At 42.5% G+C, this 22,500-nt stretch overlaps 1 protein-coding gene across 1 annotated transcript in view; it reads right to left on the bottom strand.

Moving 5' to 3' along the window:
• Cped1 (cadherin like and PC-esterase domain containing 1) overlaps window positions 1–22,500 on the bottom strand; it is a 285,451-nt gene that overhangs the window by 249,219 nt on the left and 13,732 nt on the right. The window contains exon 2 of the mRNA XM_005363770.3: window positions 8,006–8,189. Coding sequence (XP_005363827.1) covers window positions 8,006–8,189 — 184 coding nt within the window. The remainder of the gene's footprint in view (window positions 1–8,005; window positions 8,190–22,500) is intronic.

Genomic DNA, 22,500 nt, shown 5'->3' with positions numbered 1-22,500 from the left:
TGTGTGTGTGTGTGTGTGTGTGTGTGTGTGTGTGTGTGTGTGTGTTACTGCATTGCAGACTTGTTTCTGTTCTACCCAAACTTTCCTACTGTGAGAGATGGACTTTTTCATGAGGACAGTTCTGACTGGGTTAAGGATAACTCATCCTTCGTCTAGATTTACTACCAGTAAGCCTTGCATTACAGTCTTTCATTAAAAGTGGGAATGCAAGCATATTGATTCGGCTACATGAGGCTCTCTCAGAAACAGTCTTCGTGATTGAAATATTCTATTATTTTTTCTGATTCTTGCTGATTTCTGATTTCTGCTGCAACTGGAAAAGTATGTCTTCTCCAAAGATCCATAAATAATTCTGACTTGACAAAAAATACATTCTGCCAGACTCTTTTGGACATAGTACCTGAAGTCCACCCCAGAAGCAGGTCAATAACTTTGAGAAAATATCTATTCTCTATTAGACCACTGTACCAGTCTGTGAATTAAGACTGTGATTTACTAAACAGCTCATGGATGGCACAAAAATGAAGGATTTGATGGTGCCTCTGTCTTTTGCTTGAGTGAAAAACACACTGCAAAAATCCTAGCTCATAAAATATGTCTTTTGAAGGAGCAAGTAGAGCAGCACACAGTGAGCCTTTACTTCACACCAGGAAAGAAGTAAAAAGAATAATGCAGAGGACATAGCCACGCCCTGGGGACAAGAGGGAGGCTTGGACCACTTATTCTTGTTGCTTTCTAGATTCACAAAATCAAAAGCTATATGCTCATTTTCATGTTCTCTTCAATGGAAAACATCTTTAGGCAACACTGTTTGCTACCTTGTTTTATACACTAGTAAGCATCCAGAGAATTAACCATCATATCTAAGTATGTGGCCTCTACAAACGCCCTGGCCTCACTGCTTGAGCTTATATTGTTTATTTGCCTGTTCAAAGTTTAGGGTACCTGCATCCAAGTATGTTTGAATTCATCTAACCTCTGCAAAAAGCAACAGGCAAAGATGACAAGAGACCTTTGAAAACTCCCTGCCCAAAGAGTACAGTAGTTTTAGGTCTGGACTTAGGTGGCGTATACAGTACCAGCTCTATGGTTGCCATTGCTAGACTTGTGCCATTGTTGTCATAACACCAGAATAGCCTGTGAGTAGAATATCAGTATTCTTCTAAGGTTATATAAGAATAAACAGTTAATCCAAGTATGGAAGCACATGCCTGTAATAGCAGAAAACTAAGATAGAAGTGTCGGTTTGAGACTAGCCTGGGTTATAGACTGAGTTCTGGGCCAGCCTAAGCTATGTATGAGACCCTATCTCAAAAAGAAAATCAAAATAAATAATAAATATTTTACAAACTAAATTGTAAGAACTATTTCATGAGATATCCAGTCTTCAAGCCTAAAGATTGATGTACTTTCTCTCGTCACTTATTTCTATAGTCAATACGTATTTATCTCTATGTGGAAGGAGTGATTGTAAGTGATAAGCAGACTGAGATAATTGACGAATTTGGGGAGCTTCCAGACGTAAATATAAGCTTAGGGTATTCTAAGAGAATGTATGCCCAGACTACATGAGAATATGTTGGTTGAGGGCTTCCAACTCGAAGAACATCTATACTGTTACACCATCAGCAAACCCTTCTTCTAGGTCTCACCTCACATCTACTTCCACACAGAGGAACATCATGTTCTCCTCTCTGTGACTAGATCACACAATATTATCTACCATTCCTAGACACTTATTATGTACTATTCTCAAAGCATCAATTTGAATATGATGTAAATGAGGCTCAGAGATGTTAAGTAACTTGCCCAAGTTTCTATGTGCATTAAGAATGTTAAGATAAGCCTAGGGACCACAACTGTGCTTCTAACTTACTCTAAAGCTTACATCTTCCATCACCAAAAGTCCATCACTCCTCCACGGAAGCAGTTTTGGTGGTAAAGCTGTTAGGGTTTGGGATGGTTCATATGAATTATCAACTAGATAGGATGTAGTATCATCTAGGGGACCAGCCTATGAGTATGCCTGACGGGGGTCAATTGATGTGGCAAGAGCTGCCCACTGTGGGTGGTGCCAATCCTAGACTCTGAGAGTGGAGAGAGGGAGCTGAGCTGCAGTGGCATCCTTGCATCGCTGCTTCCTGATGGTGGCTGTCTGGTGAGCAACTGAGTCACGCTCCCACCACTTGACTTCCCTGAAACAACAGACTGTACCTCGAGTGACCAGTGGAGATGAGCCCTTCCTCCCAAACTGCTTCAGTGGAAGTACTTGTCACAGCAATAGGAGAAGAAACTAAGCCAGCACTTGCAGATAACTGAGATCTCAGCTACCTTATTTATTCACTTTCAATACAAAGAGTAAAGAAGATTTTGAGTAACTTTTCCAACCATGAAGGTTTCAGATGAAGATCAGAAGAGTAAGATGCTAAAGAAACAACTGCGAAATATCTGCAAGGGCCCATCTTTCTATACAAATTTGGGCCACGAAACAAACTTTTAAAGATAAAGTCTGAACACACACACACACACACACACACATACACACACACACACACACATGATTGGCTCAGAAATATATCTAGATGACTAGTTTGAAAGAACAAGTGCATGTAACTTAAAATATTAAACAAATTGGCTATGGTAGCTCATGCCTATAACCCCAGCACTCAGAAAGCTTAAAAGAGAATTTTTGTGACATTTAAAAGGTAGAGAAAGAAAAGAAAGAAGAAAGGAGGTACGGAAGCAAAGAAGGAAAAGTAGACATGAAACAGGGAAGGAAACAGTTTTCTATCTTCTTTACTATAGTTTTTATTATTATTATTATTATTATTATTATTATTAGTAGTAGTAGTAGTAGTAGTAGTAGTAGTAGTAGTAGTAGTAGTAGTATTAGTATTAATTAGTGATGCTATCTCTTACCCTATAAACTGAGTCTTTTATCAATGGTTCCCAAGATCACATTTGGGTAAATTTCTTGCTCTTCAGAACATGACATGTCACGTTCAATGACAATACAAATGCCAAGCCGTACTTATTATAGTACATCCTGCAGCCTCTCATAGCAATAGTTTTACTGTAGCCCACTGACATGGGCTACTCCAGCCCATTCTAGAAGGTTCTGAAAGAACCAAATATGAAGTTTACTTTGCAATACAAATGTTTCCCCAGCTCTTGAATCATTGCACTACTTACAGTTGGCTGTGTAATATCCCCATGTATATAATGCAACACACAAACACACACACACACACACAAACACACACTACTCAGTTTTGTAGGAAGCTGGAAAGAGTAACTGTAATTAACATTTGCTTCTTTCTTCCTGAGGGTAAAAGTTTCAGTTGTTGCTCTAGACCTTTGGCGGTTTATCAGCAAAGCTAAGCCCACATTATTGTAGCTAAGAAGGAATATCCAATATGAGTCCTAATCTTATATCTCCATTTTAGTAGTTGTGTTGTTATATGCTTTACTGAAATCCATAGAATTCTTTCTGAATGACCAGATTTAATCAGTCTTGGAAAGCAAGGCCTTTCCATTTTTGTATTTCTTCAGAAAATATTCCATAGAAAAACCCTAAAGTAAGAAAGCATAATTGTTATTCTAGTTCCGTGGCTTTGATATCAGCTTCGGTCTGTAACACACAGACTGAAAGTTTGAGATGGATTAGAAAGTTGAAAAGGGGGCTGCATACACATGGCTCTTCAAGTGCACATGCATAATTCTGACCCACGATAGAAACTACTGTGAGTCAGATCTCTCATGCTGTGTTTTATTCAAACTCCACATAAGGAGTAAAGTTTAAAACTTTTAGAAAACATCTACTCCCTCATAGGTTGCTGTGCACTGAAGCACTGATTTCCTAAATAGCCCAGCATGTTATGAAAGAGAGCAAACGGGTAGCACCTACCTCTTTTCCTTAGAGAATTATATGATCCCCTGAACGCAAGGACAGAGGCTCTATTTTTCAAAAGCAAGGCACTGGAAGGCCATGAAAATAGGCTTTCGATCTGTGACATTTTGTAAGCTTAGCTCTAAAAGGACCATTGTCCTTGTGCTGTTCTCAAAACCAGTGTAAAGATGAAATAATGGCTATAAGCACCTATGCTGTTATATTATAAGCAATACAATGTGCAGAAGGAGGCAGGCTTTTGTGTATTTTCATTTTTTTAAATTAATATGGAGAATTGCTGCTTTTTGAGCTCATCATCTATCCCTTAGCCCAGGGTCCCTAACATGGCTGCACAGAAGAATCTCATGTTTATGTTCTTAGCATATACGGTTCGGGGCTCATTCCAGAGCTGTGAATGAGATAAAGTGTTGGCAGGACTTTCATTTGTCTCAAATGGTACCAGAGAAAGTAATTAAATTCATTTCACATGCTACTTAGAAGTAAATATTACAAATGCCTTTAGCAGAGACCCAAAGATGAAATGACTTACACTCATATGAATATGAAAGAACCCATATTCTTTTGCAGTTGAGACATCAACTTATCATATGCCCCTAGCATGGAATTAACCCCTAGGGAGCAAGGATCCATAATGTTCATATCATAATTTAGGAACAGAAATTGCCAGCTTTTCCTTTCAAATGGTGTTCATTAAGAAATGGAATTAAAAATCAAGCACCCAAGCAAGTAAAATACAAAACCCAGGGGCTGGAGAGATGACTCAGTGGTCAAGAGCACTGGCTGCTCTTCCAAAGGATGGGGCGTCTACTCCCAACACGCATTTGGAGCTCACAGAAGTCTGTGACTTCTGTTCTAGGAGATCTGACGCATCTTCTAGTCCTTAAGGTCGTTCACATTCACCGCATTCATACCCGTGGGACACAGACAGACACGCAGGCAAACTAAAATAACAACAAAACTGAAGTCATTCTCCCAGCGCAGATTACCTTTGAAATGTAGAACGTTGCCTGTCTGGCCCATGACCCTTTTTAATATATTTTTCCTAACTTTTATTATTTTTATCAACCTATGAAGGCTTTTTAAAAAATGGCTCTAAGCTGGAGATAGCACAGACAGAGAAGTCAGCAGAGTGATTGGGGTGAAGTCAGGACAAGAGAGGAGAGCAGGTAAAAATAAGTTTGTTTTTTTTTTAAAAAAAAAAGGAAAATAGATCTCATACTTTCTTTCCTTTGTCCACGAATGCATTTTATCAACACATCAGCCCTGCCCCTGTGCCCTCTGCAGCACTGGTGGCGGTACCTACTGTGGCTCTAATGTCACAGTTTCAGTTGGCAAGTTAGAACCAGGAAGAAAGTGCAATGGGAAAATAAAAGGCGGGCGAGACAGGACTCCAGGTCCTCCTGAGCTGTTTCCATTTGCGAGCTGCTCAGCCTGGGGGCCTAAGTTCACAGCCATTCATGTGGCTTCCTTCTCTTCTCTGCCAATGCACATGAGGTCAAGTCCTGAGGCAGTAAACCAGGTGCCAGCCAAGGAGCTATGAGAATCCCACTCTGAAAAGCATGTCTGTAGCATGTACAGTTCAAACACAGCGAATAGGCTAAATTGGTGGTCATATAGAATTAGCTGCCATTTCCTTCTTAATTCCATATATGATATATGTCAGATTAGCATCAGAGGGCTATTTTACTGCAGGCATTCTCTCCACAGGTGCTCCACAATGAAAAAAAAAATTAAAAATCAACTCTCCTGCTTGTGAAATTGCTCTTATTGCTGAAGGCAATAGGTAACTGAGGAAAAGAATGCTAAATTGAGCTGGGAAGATGTTTTCAAAGCTGGGGGTGGAGGGGTGCTGGAAAGGGAACTGACTCATCAGCTACGTGACAAATGCGAGCGACACTACACAGTTATCGCTGGTCCATGGGCCCGGCAGCTCCTCCGGCTGCCAGATTCGATTGCTTCAAGCAGCCGTTGCACTTTTGTACGACTTGGAAGCCGCAAAGCAATCCTCCCTCTTCTGTGTCAGACTGGCCCACAGACACCAAGGGGACGAGGTGACGCAATCCATCTGTTTTGCAGCTGGAGAAAATGAAAGTTGAATTGAAGGTGAAAGGCGCAGACACTCCACACTGTAGGCACACTTAAGTGAGGGGCATCATCGAGACGTGGTGGGGTGTGGGGAGTTTAGAACACAGTAGCAGTCATGAGGAACGCCTGGATTGACACTGGGAATGCTGGACACACAGCGAGCAGGCAATGCAATCACTACACTCAGTATGGGATGAGAGAGAAGCTAAGCATTTTGAAATATTTCCTTTAGCCAACTCCTATTCTAATGAGGTTCTGATGATGCCACTGCCAAATGCTCCACAACTTTAGCTTGTCCCCTCATCATAGAACCAAATCCAACAAAACTCAAAAACGTTCACCATCTTTGTTCTCAGCTCTTATTGACATTCCAGGGCTTACACATCCCTTTGTTTTTCTTCTATGCAGGCAGAGGTTCACTGGTTTAGACCTCTAAGCTATTCCTACAGAACAGAGACCAGGATGCTGCATCCACAGAGGTCTGTCTTACAAACTTCTCATCAAATGACTGTCATGGATTCTATTTCCCAAGCGTTTCACCAGCCAAGTATGAAGGGTGATTGAGTCCAAGCATCATCTACCCTTCTCAGAAACATCTTTGCAATTTTTTTTCACCCACACAGCCAGGAAAAGGACACCTCACTACATTGGGGCCCCAGAGCCTGACTATTCCCTCCCAAAGAAAACCACCATTGAGAAAAAGCAGTTAACTAAATTGTTTCTTTCCCCTTTCTTATGGAAAAGAAAAGAACAGAAAATAGATGCACATACAACCTATTCATGTTTTGAGACCCACTTTCTCAAATTCTACCTTGGCAAATAATTTAGTTTTTACATGTGCATTGAAAGTAAAGAGTTTTTTTATTGTCATTATTCCCTGAATAATGCCCTATGCATAATAACAAGGTGTGCTGTATTTGTGTTGTACTAGATATTTTAAATTATCTAGAAATGATTCAAAATATGTGTGTGTTGGGGGGGTATTTGTAAAGACTACACTGTTTCATAAATGGGACTTGGGTATCTGCAGGGAGTCCTGGAGCCAGCCCTCTGTGGGTACTGAGGGACGGCTCTACTGTGCAATCTTAAAAAAGAAAACGTGACTTATGCAGCTTATTCTGACTGCATAGTCTGCATCGTTGTCTCTCCCACGAGTTCACGGCAGGATAACAAACCACAAGAGACTAAGTCAGCAGAGGGACAATGAAGAAGAACACAGGAAATGAGAGGGGGATTTCAGACCTCCCTTTCATCCTTCCCTCACAGCATTATGGGTATTTCGTCCCACAAAGACTCAGTTTCCTTTGTTGGAATGTGAAGAGAATTTATGTTTCTTAATTTTAGTCAGGCTGTGATAGAGACTATTGAATGAGGTCGAGAATACAGAGTGTAGCGCGGGACCTGCCCTGTGTTCAGCTGATGGAGAGGTAGTAGCTGCTACTCATTTTGGTCTCTCAACATTTCATCATGTACTCAGTTTTCTTTCAAATAATTTATTTCACAACCTATCGCCTATTTTTCTCTTCAAATGATAGAAATGGAAATACTTGATCACTAATGGCATGTATAATAAATGTCCTTATGTTCATATTTAGAACATCTGTGAATCCCATTTTGACTGGCTTGGCAAAACAATTTCTAGCACATTCTACTTGCCATCAAATGAAGTGGCAATTTTCTTAAAATATGGAACCGTTCGGTGCTAGGCAGAATATGTATTCACACACATAAACATAAACATTTTTAATGTAGCATTTAAATATAAACTATGTGACTCCAAAATGCTACCGAAATACAAACAGAATAATTTCAATAATAAAGGGATCTCACTAAAGGAAATTGAGAGAAGGTAATAAAAAGGAACAAAGAAGCTACATGTATATGCTATGAGATGTTTGGCCACGGATAAAACCTTGTATTGTGAAATGGTTTTAGGGGGAGAAAATTAGCAGCATGTTCTAGAACCTGTTCATATGTCATGTAACTCTAAGAGCTACTTATTATTCTGACCTTGGTCCAGCAGCTCCAGACCTTGGCCAGCACCAAGTCTTTCTTCAACAGTAACAACACTGTAGCCATGCTGATGGAGGAGGTACTGGAGGGTCTGAAGCTTGGCTCCATCGTACGAAGGAGGCCTGAAAAGGATGGCCCTTCTGCTGTGATGGCCAAAGTATGTTTCGATCGACTCTTCAATCTAAGGAAAGAAAGAAGGCACAAAAATCCAATGTGAAAACGTAGCACATTCCCATTGAAGGGCATCATCAATGCACACCAAGGCCATTAGGAGAGTTATCCTTCCCATTTCCTCTAGGAATGAAGCACGGCAACTCTCTATTCACTGACAAGAATGACGACAACCTGAGTAACTCTCACTGTTGTGGAAAGATGAATGTTTAAAAACAGAGCTCCTTCGGGGCAATGGCTGCCTAGAAAGACAAGACAGATGTAAACATAAGTTAACAGTAATGACTATCATCAAAGGAGTCCCAGCCTTGCTACCTATTCATCAGATTTAGGCAAACATGATATAGGACCTGGACTCAGAGAGGATGGGTGGGGGGGTATTGTTGAAAAGACTTAGAGCTGAAAGGCTGCCAGCGTTATCTGTGATGGTGAATATTGATTGCCAACTTGACAGAATCTAGAATCGCACGGTACTCAAACCTCTGGGCACGTATGCAAGGGTGCTGCTAAACTGGCTTAGCTGAGGTGGGAAGCCTCACCCTGGGGCTGTCAGCTTCATTCCATTGGCCGTGACTTTGGAACTGTGTATGAGAAAGCAAGCTGAGCATCAGCATCCATTTCTTTCTGTGTCCTGTCGCTATACACAATACCACTTCCTATTTCATGCCCCTGCTACCATGCCTTCCCAACAGTGATGGACCCTACCCCCAAAACTGTAAGTCAAATTAAGTTGATTTTTGTCTGGTATTTTGTTGCAGAGATAGCAAAAACAAAAAAAAAATGACCATTGCTCTGTTGTTTTTCTCAGTTACAATGGATTAAAGCTTGAAGGCATCTTCATGAGCCAGGAAGAGTCTTAAGTGTGAGACAACAAGAATTGCTGACACTTAATAATTCAGGGTTATTCCCATAGCAGCTTATTGTTACCCCAGATACATATTCTTCTTTCTCACTACAGTGCTTAGGTTATCCCACGAATAAAGGGAGGTTTTGAATACACACAAAGAAAGTGGCAGAAATTTAAATTTGTTTGTAATACCTTAATGGCAGATACTGATTATTTTTGGTTTACTGTTGGAGGTGATGAGATTGGACAATGGTCATGCAAGAGATATAAGAGGCCAGAGAAGAGGAGGCAACAGCAGGGTGCTGGAAAGGAGGGGAAATCACTTTGAATGACAGCTATCCAGGAGCTTGTCTACTTAGTGGGCCGGAAGCATAAGATGCCCATGGTTTTCAGTATTTAATTTTTTAAACACTATTTCCATTAACTGATTAGGTTGACTTCACTTCTGTTTTCAAAAGATTATTATATTATGTATTATATGTGTGGCTATGTGTCATTATGTGTAATGCCTGTGGAGGCCCAGAAAGAGTATCTGGTCCCCGGCAGCTGGATATTCGGGGGCTGAGAGCCACCTGACAATGAGGGCTGAGACCCAAACTCTGGTCTTCTGGAAGAGCAGCAGTCGCTGATAACCGCTGAGGCATCTCTCCAGTCCCCAAGTCGACATCTTTGCCAAGCGTCACAAGATTGGGAGAAGCTGCCTTCCATCACTAGTCACATAGCCCAGTTCTTTCCATACCTGGCTTCCATCCTGCTCTCTATACCATACAAAGACCTTCTGCCTATAAAGTCTTTATTATCTCCGTCATCATCAAACTCCAAACCATCCCCAAACATTCCATCACTCTCTGTCTTGGAAATTTTTAATTGTGATACATATCTTTACCAGTGTCTTATTTATGATTTTTTTTTGATGTGGTGCAACACCTTGATCAAAGAAATATGGTGAGCAAGCGGCTTTATTTGGCTTATTCTTCCATCATCAACAGAAGTCAGAACAAGAGCTTTAATAAGGACAAAACCTGGATCTAGCAGCTGATGCAGAGGCTCTGGAGGGGCTCAGTTTGCTTTCGCAACCCCAGGACAACAAGCCCAAGGGGTTGAGCCGCACACATCAATCACTAATTAAGAAAATGCCTTCCAGGCATGCTTACAGCCCAATCTTATGGGAGGCATTTCTCAGTGGAGGATTTCTCCTCTCCGATGGCTATCATTTGTATCAAATTGACATAAAACTATCCAGCACAATCAGTATTTATGAGAGGATTTTACATCTCTCCCCCATGTCAGTTCTTTCTGGGCCACGATCACCTTGTTGGTTTATCTCTAATGTCTATCCCAGAACACTGTGCATGCTGTATACTTAACAAGGAAGGGTACGTAAAGTAATGAACTGTAGTGCAGAATCAAAATCTTTAAAGATATCTATGGAGAGGAGAAATATACTTAGCTGGGCCTGATGACACATACCCACATCACAGCACTCGAGGTTGAGGCAGGATGATTAAGAGTTTAAGATTAGTCAAAGTACGCAGTGAAAAGTGCCCAAGATGAGAAAGAAGGAAACGAAGACCAGGGGAGGAGTAAGCGGGGTTAAGATGGTAGAAAGAAGAGAAGAAAGAGACGTGACAGCTTAGCTGCAAACTCTTGCTGTCTGCTAATATATAGACCATGCCTAGTGAAGTGCAGAATACCAACTTGTCACTTACTCTTCCTAGCACTAACTATATGATCCTTGACAGCATCTTTCTTCTAAGGGTGCTACTAAGGTGAAAGAGTTAAGACTTGCAAAGTACTTACAGCCATGCTTTTCACATAGCAGGTACCATGTCTGCGTTTTTAAAATCATAAGGCATCATTAAAGAGCAAGGAGGCAAGAAAATGTTCTGAGTTTGAGCTATGTGTGCCACATGCAAGTGTAGCTGGGAGCAACAGAGCACAATCACCTTCTGTGCATGGTGCTTTGGGAAAAACACACTGAAGCAATGATTCCTCCATGCTAAGGAATATTGTAGTTGATGGATGAAGAAATCAGGTCATAGTTTGCTTACTATTACTGTCCAAAAGACACTGACCAAAACCAAAACTTCTTGGGGAAGAAAGTATTTATTTGGATTACAGACAACAATCCATCACTCAAGGCAGGAACCTAGAAGCACTAACTACAACTGAGACCATGAGGAAACACTGCTTACTGAGCCACCTGACTGGGGTCGCAGTGCCCACAGTGGGCTGAGCGCTTCACATCAACCATTAATCAAGAAAATGACCCTATAGACTTGTTTACAGGCCAGTCTGATGGAGGCATCATCTCACTCAAATTTACCTCTTCCCAAATAACTCTAGTTCATGTCCGGCTGACAAATATTAACCAGCACACTATTTAAACTCTAAGAACTTATCTGCAAACCGACATGATTCTTGAGAAAATGTAATTGAGTGGCAAACTTACAGTGTCTGGAACTGACCATGGGCTGTTTCATTTGATAGACGTGGGGTTGTAGGGAAAGCGTGGCCTTTGCCAGGCCAAAGTAAACAAACAGGCGTCTGGGCGAAAGGGGAAGACAGATGCTTCCAAATATATCAGTGACACTCAGCGAAATACAAGGACCCAGAATGTCCCTCCTTTCCCTAACCACAGGATGCTTCTCTCTCCTTCAGCCTGCTCAAGGACAGCAGCTCGGACGTGAGCAGAGAGTAGCGTCAGCTCTTCATTCATGTGCATTTTGAAAGCTACCACTCCTCTTTCTCACTGAACCAGCATCAGCTGAATGAAGAGCAGTACAGCTTCCTCCAGCACGTCTTAGTGCTGGACACATTTTAAATAATGTAGAAGTGTTGGCTGTGTTTTATTAAAGCCCCAATAACTTGACCTAAAATTCTAATTCACTTCTGAGACTCTAGCAAATAAAGGAACTGAGATTGTCAGTAAGACTGTGTTGCAGTATCCCGTAGTATAAACTGCTCTTGTCCTTGTAATTATTTATAACCCACTGTATCAGCAGAGTGGCCCAATACCAAAGGGCAGAGACTGTTTGAGCTAGTCCAATGACAGGTGCACATACTACGTCAGTGAAACAGAAACTGTGCGGACAGTTAGTCAGCCGCACCAACAAATGCAGGATTCTAAATGCAGGGAGCAGCACTTTGGGAAATAAGCGCTTGTGATTACATCTTCAGTTTCTGCGAGTCGTCTTTGAATCTTTAGTGGAATCATGCACTGAGTCTCTTCTCCGCTACAGCTTACCTTCAGGCTTATAACCCTGCTGACCAGAATTACCTGCCTTCCTTTGTTATTGAGAGATTTGCCAAGTTCTTCCTCAGCAATCACTTTGCTAGACTACCTGAGAGCCTTTTTATAGATGAGCCCATTATTTTTGCTGGAAAGATTTCAAAATCTGAAATCTTTATACCAGCTTAGGTGAAGCGAAGGTAGGTAGGATATTGTAATAACGTCCTGGGAGTGTCTGATGGAGCCATGGAGAGCAGATGGAGAGATAGACGGATCATCAAAAACATGAACTTGAATTCCGGCTCTCCTATCTCCTTGCTTTACATTCCGGGCCAAGATTTTTAATCTGTCCATGTGCAAGGTTGTATGTATTGCCGAAAGAACAAATCCCGCCTCTAGAGCTTGTATTGGAAGGAAAATGAAGTTTTGATATGAACATGTCCAATAACAAGATGCTCTGATGCTAAATGATGCTATAACATACATAAATTTCAGTGACTGTATTGTAGCTGTTCTTTTATATTAGGAATTCTGTAAGTTGATTAGGTTTGGTCTCTGTCATTAAAAGTGTTCTAATAATAACTATATACCTATATCCTTGCTTTGTTTTCTTTAATAAGGATCATTATCTTTTTTATTCAAATAGAGGTCTGCTTTTATTAAATTATTATGTACCTTTTTTTCTTTTTTATTAAATTTTTTTCATAGACTGTATTCTGATTATGGATTTCCCCCCCCAACTCCTCCCAGATCCCCCCCACCCTTCCACCCCCTAAAATCTATGCTCTTTCTTCCTTTCTTTAGAAAAGAAACAGGAAACCAAACAAGTAAAATTCCAAACAAGAAAAAAAGATGAAGAAACACAGATAGGCAAACAAAACCCATAAAAATTCAGGCAGAAATCATAACATAGATGCAAAAATCCAAAAATGTCCAAACAAAACAACATGAGACAGAAAGTCTACAGAAACACCATTGAGTTAGTTCTGTGTTGACCTTCTACTACTGGGCATTGAGTCTTTACGTGTGGCTTATATATGCATTAAGACTCCAATGGAGAAAACTAATTTTTCCTTTGCAAGCCGATGCCAACTGCAGCTAGCTTCTTGGTTGGGGGTAGGAGCCCAGGTCCACTTCTTCCTGTCTGTGCTGGGACCCATTCTATTTTGAACTTGTGCAGACCCTGTTTTTGCTGCTGCAGATTTCATAGGTGCAATAGTCCTGTTGGGCCTGGAGGACATTGTTTCCCTGTAGTGATCCATCCCTTCCCCCCCACCCCCCATCCCCCGCTCTTACAATCTTTTACCTCCTTTTCTGCATAGCTTCCTGAACCCCGAGGGAAGGATTTGGATGAAGATGTCCCATTTAAGATAGAATGTTCAAAATCTCTCACTTTCTGCACATTGTCTGGCTGTGGGTCCCCTGGTTCCCATCTACTGCAAGAGGAAGCTTCTTCTCTGACGATGGCGGAGCAAAACACTGAACTGAGGATGTATCATAATGTCATTAGGAATAATTTTATTGCCATGTTCCTTTAGCAGAATACAGTTTGATCTTCTTACAGGTCCCTGGTCTATCCATTCTTAGGTTCTTGCCTACCCAAGCAAGTGGCCCAAGTTCTATCTCAAGGAATAGGCCTTAAATCCAATCAGAGAGTGGCTGGTCACCCACACAACTGTTATGATATATGGACATTTTTTATATTTATATGTTTTTCTCTCTCTATGTGTGTGTGTACCACATGTATATCTGGTGTCTGTGAATGACAGTAAAGGACATTAAATCCCCTGGAACTGTGGTTTTGAGCTGCCATGTGGGTGCCTGGAACTAAACCTAGGTCTTCTCCAAGACTAGCATGTACTCTTAACTACCACTGTCCAGCCCCTGCACACTGGTGTTTGAGAACAAGTATGCAATATTAAAACGGGAGGAGCAGAGCCTCCCCTGACTGCCTCCACCTTCGGTATTTCTTTTCTGTAAGTAACTTCTTATTTCCTTCCTTCCTTCCTTCCTTCCTTCCTTCCTTCCTTCCTTCCTTCCTTCCTTCCTTCCTTCCTCCCCTCTTCATTCTTTTCTTCCTTTTGATGCTGTTTGAATTTATTTTATCTTTTCTTTGAAATTTTCATACACATACACGATGTATTTTGATCATACCCGCCCCTTTGCCAGACTTCCCCCGCATCCTCCTCACAACTTCCTGTCCTCCTTTCTTCTCTTTTTCTTTATTACCCTGAAAGTGGAATTAACTCTCCTCATATGTACAGGTGCAGAGCTCCCCTGCAGAGCATAGACAGTCTACTGGAGGCCACGCCCTTTGACTCCCCTCCCCCCAGTAGTTCTCAGGCAGGGATGAGTCTACAGGAGGCCCTCTGCCATCCACATTTGACCTTGTTCAGGCAGCCACGGCTGGTGAATGTATCAGCCATGTTTATGTCCAGAAGATCTTATTTTGCATGAGTATCCCCTCTGACCCCAGGCTCTTACAATCTTTCCAAACCCTCTTCCGCAATGTAGTCTAGGAGGAAATGATATAACTGCCCTGTTTGGGGCTGAGTACACCAAAGTCCTTTGTTTTCTGTGCTTGGACTACCTGTGAGACACTTCTTATTGCAATGCACGGTGTCTCTGATGAGGGTTGAGGGCTGCACTCGCCTGTAGATATAAGGATAAATGTTTAGGAAATAGTGATGAAATGGTCACTTAGCAAAACAATAGGAGTGGGTTCTGCCATAGAGTGCAAAGGGTCATCATCTCCAACACACATGTATTATTTGTTTGTTTAATCACTATGTTCATTACCTGCTTCTCTACATAAGCAGAAAAATAGGTTTGCATCTGATGCGTTTCCTTTTGTTTTCCCAGCCTAGGGAAATGTTTGGCACACAAGATGCAATTACAAATATGTTTTGAATGGATGCACATAAACATCTTTTACTTTAATATCTTGGCAATAGAAAGTAGTTAAAATTTATATCAAGAAACATGTTCTATTAGGATTTTGTATTATAGCAATAATGGCAAAAATGAGTTTGTATGTGAAAACCATAATCAATTTACAGTAAAATACTGAGTAAAGGAATCACCCTTCCTGGATGATATTTCTCAGTTACCTTCAAATTCCTTACGAGGATTTACACAAAGCCAAGAAATACAGCTCTTTAAAATATTGTAGGGCCAGAAAATAAAACTTGCTTTTTTTCCACATGACAAAAAGACTTTTTGGTGGATTTATTGAAGTAACTATATATTTATGAGAACTTTTGATGCTCAAGTACAAATCATATCAAAGGCTTTGGATGCATGTCATAGATGACTAAAAGTTAAATTGCCTTTTTAGTCCAGACTTCTGGCATTTGAAAAATATCACAGAGTTCTATCATAGTGAATTATGCCCTAATATTTCCGCTATAAGAATAAAATAGATTCTTCTTCCCCTTGGGGAAATGTACACTTATTTAAGAGAATGTAGGTAATAAAATGGAAAGGATTTTTCAGGACACATATCAAACATATTTTTACTTAAAAATCTAATTACAAGATAATAAGAACCCAGCAGGTTTCCTGGGCTTGCTGGGAAAGCCTCCTCAGCGTGTCTCCTGACCAAAGATGACTCAGTGGTAGTAGCACTAGATGAACAGCCCTGAAAACCTCAGTTTGATCTTCGGAAGCCATGGAAGGAGAGAACTGACTCTCAGAGTTGTCCTCTGACCTACTCACACACACACACACACACACACACACACACACACTCACACACACACAGAGTAGCATTTGCATGTCCTCCATCATATGTGTGTGTGTATGTATTAACAATAAATAAACAAGGTTTAAGAGTGTCACCTATTAAATGAAATGTCAATGACTCTATCATGCAGCAGATGCAAGGGAATCTCATGCTGGTCACTGGATGGCCACATTTTTCAGAACAAAGAATCTTTTGATTATATCCCTAAATTGTATCGTGGAGTTATTTTGGCTCAAGTGTTCAGTATAAAGTCAGCTGGCTTCACTGCTTTTAGGATAGTAAAGCAGGACACTGTGGTGGGGAGCTTGTTGCAACAAAGTGGCTTACCTTATAGGGGCAAATAACCCACAGGACACCAGAAGGGCCTCTGCCTTCACAGAACTAAGAGCCTACCATGGGGAACACACAAGAGCAAGCCGTTCTCACCACACTGAAGTCAGGCAAGGCCAAGACAGAAGATGCTGAGGAAACAGGGATCTCTCGCTCGCTCGCTCGCTCTATCTCTCACTCTAGCTCTCTCTTGCTTTCTTTTGCCCTCCATTCACTTACTCTTAGATAGTTTTCAAGCATGGCAGGCATAGTGCTGGACTCTGGGAAAGGCAACAGCGAAAGAGGCCTAATGAAGCTGCGGGCCTCGCTGAGCGTGTTCAGCAGGAAGAATTTGATGGAGCTGAGCAACGTGACTTCCAGTGGAGACATGTGGCCTGCCCAAGGCTGGCTCCAGAAGCACCCGTGGCGTGGCACTGTTGCTCAGCTGTCTTGTGAGTGTGGCACATGGAAGTAGACAAAGACGACTATTCAAGGCAGAAGAGAGATGAGAAAAGGAATCGAAAAGCCCTTGAAGGTTGGTACCATGGTCCTTCTTTATTGGAAGAAGCGAAGTACCATCAGATGAGTGATAAGAAATAGCTGGAAACGGTGAGGTTTTAGAAAAGAGGGATGCGGTATCGCTACGGGCTTGTTCGGCAGCCAACAGGAAACCCAGGCCTGAGAAAAGTCAAGATGATAACATTGAAGAACTCGTGCTAATTATATAGGCGGGTCTGACTTTGATGAACTTTGATTCCTTCCGCTAAAAGACGCAGCACGAAAAGGGGAGATGAGGAGACAGGCAAAGGACAGATATTCTTTGTTTTACTGCTTTAGGGGAGTAGCGTGTCAGGGTAGGAGGCCAAAAGGTCAGACAGACTTTGACAAACTAAATCACAAGATCCCCTAAATCATAGGCGCTACCCTCACGTCATACAGGGAAAAGGAGTTGTAAAACTATGCAGGCGGGTCGGTAACCAGAGTGACTCAGCAAGAAGGGAAGAATGAGACCTTCGTTGATGTGGCGTCCGACCACAGGAGAAGCCTGGGAAAGAACTGTGAGCCTGAGCTATTGGCTCTTCTCTGGGGGCCAGGCTCGGCAGTGTAGAGGCAGGGGAGGCAGCAGAGGCAGCAGCAGCACGGTCAAACCCCATTCGGGAAATGCCTTTGAGGACATTCAGTAAACAGCCGAGCATGTCTGAACCCATTCATTAGAGTAATGGACAGAGCTGGGGAGCGGGCAGGGAACAGTAGACACGGCTGGACCAAGCCCTCTGCACAGATACTGGTTGATAAAGTGACGCAAGTTGTACGTGTCCTCGAGGAACGTCTGAAATACTTACGTCTAAAGAATACGGTGTGATGTCCACTTATCAGGAAAGACTTCCGATCTGTCAATCATCGAGTACGCCCGTCTGCAGGTAATGTCTAAAGCTTTCCCAGACCACTCTGCCTAAACCTTTGGAGCTGCCTACAGTGTGGATCTTGGAGACAAGAGAAGCTCAAAAGGAAGCCAGGAGCACAAGAGTAGCAGTTTCTCCAAGAGTCCTTCCCTGGGGGTCCATCCGTGACTGCTGGCCTGCTCTGTCCCTGCCATCCCTTCTTTGGTCCCACTAAGAAGGCCCTCCTTTCTGGCAACACCCAAGAACCTATCCTGCCTCCCATCTCCCTTCTCTGCTTTCCCCCCTTTCCCTCTGTGTGTGTGTTTTGAAAGTAACAGAAAGCCTGTTTCCAGCCTGCTTTGGAAGGTATTCCTCGGGCTAAACCAGGGCTCCTTGCTCTGAGATGCCACCCACCATGCACAGCTGTGCACCATCAGTTTTCTGCTTACTATAGCTCTGCAGACATAACAAAGCCCCAGCAGAGAGGATAAAAGCTCGGCAATAGCTGGAAGGTATTGGTCAGAAAGCTTCATTCAAGACGGCTTTAGAAAAAAAAAAGCTGTCATGAAACGAGATCAGGAGGGAATGCACTCGGCTTCTCCGAAGCTTCTCTGTACTGTGGAGCAAACCAAGTTATTCCTTTCCCGAGTGTCTCACTTTTGTCTCTCTACCTTCCTGCTGTCTTCTTCCTCTACACCCTGTCCCTTCCCTGTGCCGTTCCTCCGGACCCCAATAGAACTTAACAAATGTAGGAAGTCGTTTCCTTTGCAACCGAAACCCTGGTCACAGCAACTTACTACAGAATAAAAGCTGCCCAACCAACTTGGCAGATCCTTCTTGCCCTCGGAGCTCCCTTAGCATTAGCCCTTCTTACAGGGCACCGTTTGCGATACAGCAAATGTGCAATTGACAATCCACCCTTGGGAAATAACAAGGCACGGACAAGGAAAGACCTTGTTCTTTTGAAATATGATAAAATAATAGCAAGTCTCTGGCCCCTGGTGCCTAAACAAGGAGTTAATTCAGCCCCTGGGCCTTAAAATAGCAAGGCCCTGCAACGTGAATGGAGCAGAAAGGAAGGAGCCCTGGGGTCCTTACCACAGTATCAGTACCTAAGCACCACGCAGTGGCCAGATATCCTCATAGATGCCCGAGGCTCCGGATCAGAGGCTTTTCCCACAGCGCTCCAAGGACTGCTGAGTTGCAAGTCTCCCTCTGCATCCCAGACCCCATTCTTCACCTTCTCTGCAGGCTCTGCTTGAGGCCCTCTGCTCGGCTCATTCACCTCCTGCCTTTCCATTCACGCCACTCAAAAACCAAAGGACTCTTCCTACAGAAGCCTCCAAAAAATATACAGTCCTTCACGAATGCAGAGCTTTATTAAACGAAGATCTTATGAAGAAGTTGTAGAAAACAGACCTTCTTGAAATAGTAAAAACAATCTCAGTAAAAACTCTTCAGGTTTCGAGAATATGAATTCATAGAGGTTCTGTCAGATTACAAGCAGAATAAGAAAAGGGGTGTTTGCATACTAATGATACTAAAACATGGAAAAATAATCATGGAATCACATTTTTAGTCTCTAATTTATGAAACTGGTCATACTAAGAATATTGCTAGTAAAAACACGACTTTTTAAATGTCACACATACTTAATGAGCATACTTCTTAGATTTAAAGGCTAGACCAAAAAAGAGACAATTCATCATTAATTGTATGGCAATATGCTTCAATTTTTTCAGTATTGTAATAATGTTCTGTAGGTAAATTCACACACCAGGATGTCAAAAGCCACTTATGGAATATTACGTTCACACTATGGCTTTGAAGCAATGGTCACTATTGGACAGTCTACGGACCTTCCCACAGTCTCCATTACTAGGTTCTCAAATGCCGCAATTTCCATGTCCATGTCTTCTTTCTCTTCCTCCTGTAGTCCCAACAACAAAAACACGCTGCCTATGCCCCCACCTCCGGTCCTGTTTATATCCCCCAACTGTCCTCTCTGCATGTCACCTCTGTTTAGGTCACCGTGAGAAAACGCATGGCAGGCAGCCTGGAATCTCTTTCTGGCAGCAGAGCGCACATGTTCCCTCTGGGCAGAGTCCAGCCTAAGGAAGCACCTGCCGGATATGAGTGTAGAATTCATAGGGACTTAGGGATTGAGAGACCTTTCTGTCTGCTGTCTACCTAGTCCCATATTTACCCCCAGAGAGAGAAGGATGGGTTCCTCAGCCTACGTTGATTACCTCAGATCCAGCCCAGGCCTATTGCTATCTCTGGATACTCTTACTTCCGTCCTTCCCCTTCGCATTCATAGGCAGTTATCTGGATTCTCTCCCAAAATCCATGGCTCCATGCGCTGCACAGATGGATAAGGACGCATAATAGACACACTCTGTGCAGGTGTTGCTGTCTCTCCGGGGCAGCTGAGGTCAGCTCCAGTTCTTGTCGAGTACCAGAGTTGCTTATAAAATAGAGTATAAAATAGAGGCACATACCTGCAAACCTAGAGACGCCCCTTATCTCACCCATACCGGAGCCAAAGTGGTAAGAAAAATGAGAGAGGGCATGCTTAGTATTCAAGAACCAGGTCCCTCACGGAAGGAGTTAGTGGTTTTCCCTTAAGTGCACAGATGCATATCTTACCAGTTGTTCTTTTTTTTTTGCTTTTTTTTTTTTTTGCTTCCTCTGAGCGTCCACTTGGCTGTCCACTCTCTCTGGGCTCCTTATCTTATCCTGTACTGGGTGTGTCGAGGCTATGAGTCTCACTTTTCCTCTCCTATAGCCTTACCCTTGCTACTCAAACTGCCAGACGCTGTAGCTGTTCTTTGCAAGAAACACTTTGAGTGCCCAAATTACAGACCCACTCTCGTAGGTCAAGGCATTAGACTCCAGCTCCTTGCTCCCAGAACCAAGCCTTGGCAATAAATGTCAGAATATAAAGATCCTAGAACATAACACCGATCGATTCTGCTGATATCAAAGTTTGGAATTCCTTCCTCTGCGGTCCCGGGTTGTGTGGGAAGCTCTGCTGAAGCTTCTGGCTATTTTCTTTGGCTGGTGAGAAAGACAAGCCCCCTTCCCAGAGCTTGCTTGTTAGTGTCCAACAGAAACCATCCCTTCCGGCAGGGCAGATTGTTTTAATTTTCTCAACCAAGCAGGAAGTAGGAATCTTTTAAGTGGAGGAGGGAATGGGGGGGGGGGAGGAGAAACGTTGGTGAGGATATCAGAATTCAGGAATCCAATTGAAAGTCCAAAGGACTGCTGGCCACTATAGGAAATTCTATACAGGACACAAAGCATAAACTGACGGCGCCTCCCACTCGCCCATTCACCTGCCATGTTATGTGCCCAGACGGATGTAAACACGGTCTCTGCCCTGACCTCCTTCAGCAGCTTGCTGAAAGATTTTGCTTTAATGCTGGGCCGCATAGAATTTGGTCATATTGCAGCAAACGTTTCAGACAGATTTTGCAAACACGCGTGCTTAGGATTGTGTGCACATTATTGTGCGATGGGCATGCTCCCTTTGTTATTACAGATTTTTACAAAGCTTCCTTTTAGGAGGCCAATATTTTTATATGAAGATGGGTGTCATGGGGATGGAGAGATGGCTCAGCAGTTAAGAGCACTGGTTGCTCTTCCAGAGGACCTGGGTTCGATTCCCAGCACCCACCTGGCAGCTCACAATTGTCTGTAACTTCAGATCAAGATATTCTTGTATACACATATGCGGACAAAACACCTAGCATACAAACAATAATAAAGTAAGAATGTAGAAAGAAAATTAAATCAGAGATGGGCAAGAGTCTTGGGATTTCTGTATTTGAAAGAGTATATATTTCCACTACATTTCCTTTCCCCATCAACTTTCAAAGCGTATATATTATCTTAATGCTTCCTTGTAAGAGAAAGAGTAAGCTTGGTTCTTTCTCCTCCTACCTCCCACTTATTCCTTTTTAAACAGAACTAATCTACCCCAAATCTGTCTGCTTCACAAAGCTCTAAAATCCTTGGGCAAATTGATTTATCTTATACTGTGGGAAATTTCAGATGCATTGTTAATGTTTGCTCAGAAAAAAAAATAAAGATAGTTTTAGAAGATATCGATAAAGCAAGGAATGAGGGGAAGCAGGGGAAATCACTCCTGCCCTGGGAGACTAGGGAGGAAAGCCTCAGGGCCCTTTGGCAAAGCCTCCTTTCTCGCTGATGCTTTGCCGAGGTCAGGGAGTTCCTGCACTGCCAAAGAAAAGTTAATTTCCTGTTCTCTTTCTCCAGGAGCATTTTGTGCACTTTGGCTAAATTATTGCTCATTTTTCCACTAGGGGCGAGCCAGGCTTGCCGCTGAAGCTCTAGGAATGGCATTACACTCCCTTCTGGCTGTTAAAGACACAGAGAAACATCCAGAGGAAATGCAGTGGGTGGTAACACAAATTTGGATTTCTACGAGCCTTTCGAAGCCTAACTTTGTAACTCGACTTCTGTGGAGCTCATTATACGGCAACTTTTGAAGGAAAGGAGAAGTGTTTCTATTTATACATTTATGGTTCATTTTATGTATTATTTTCCCAAGAGGGGCCAAGCGCAATGAGAATATGTACAGGACATTGTCCATTGGGATACAAAGATGTTTTTCAAAGCTCTCTCAGCTGGTGCTTAATTTGATCCCATAATAACACTAAGACAGTCATTGCCATCTCTAGGCCAAACTAGGCAATTCACAGTCTGTGTGTGTTGTGTGTGTGTGTGTGTGTGTGTGTGTGTGTGTGTGTGTGATGTGATGTGTGTGTATGTGGTGGGTGT

Source organism: Microtus ochrogaster, linkage group LG10 (genome assembly GCF_000317375.1).
Source record: "Microtus ochrogaster isolate Prairie Vole_2 linkage group LG10, MicOch1.0, whole genome shotgun sequence".
Classification (NCBI taxonomy): Eukaryota; Metazoa; Chordata; class Mammalia; order Rodentia; family Cricetidae; genus Microtus; species Microtus ochrogaster.
This window is presented reverse-complemented; position numbering and strand designations above follow the sequence as displayed.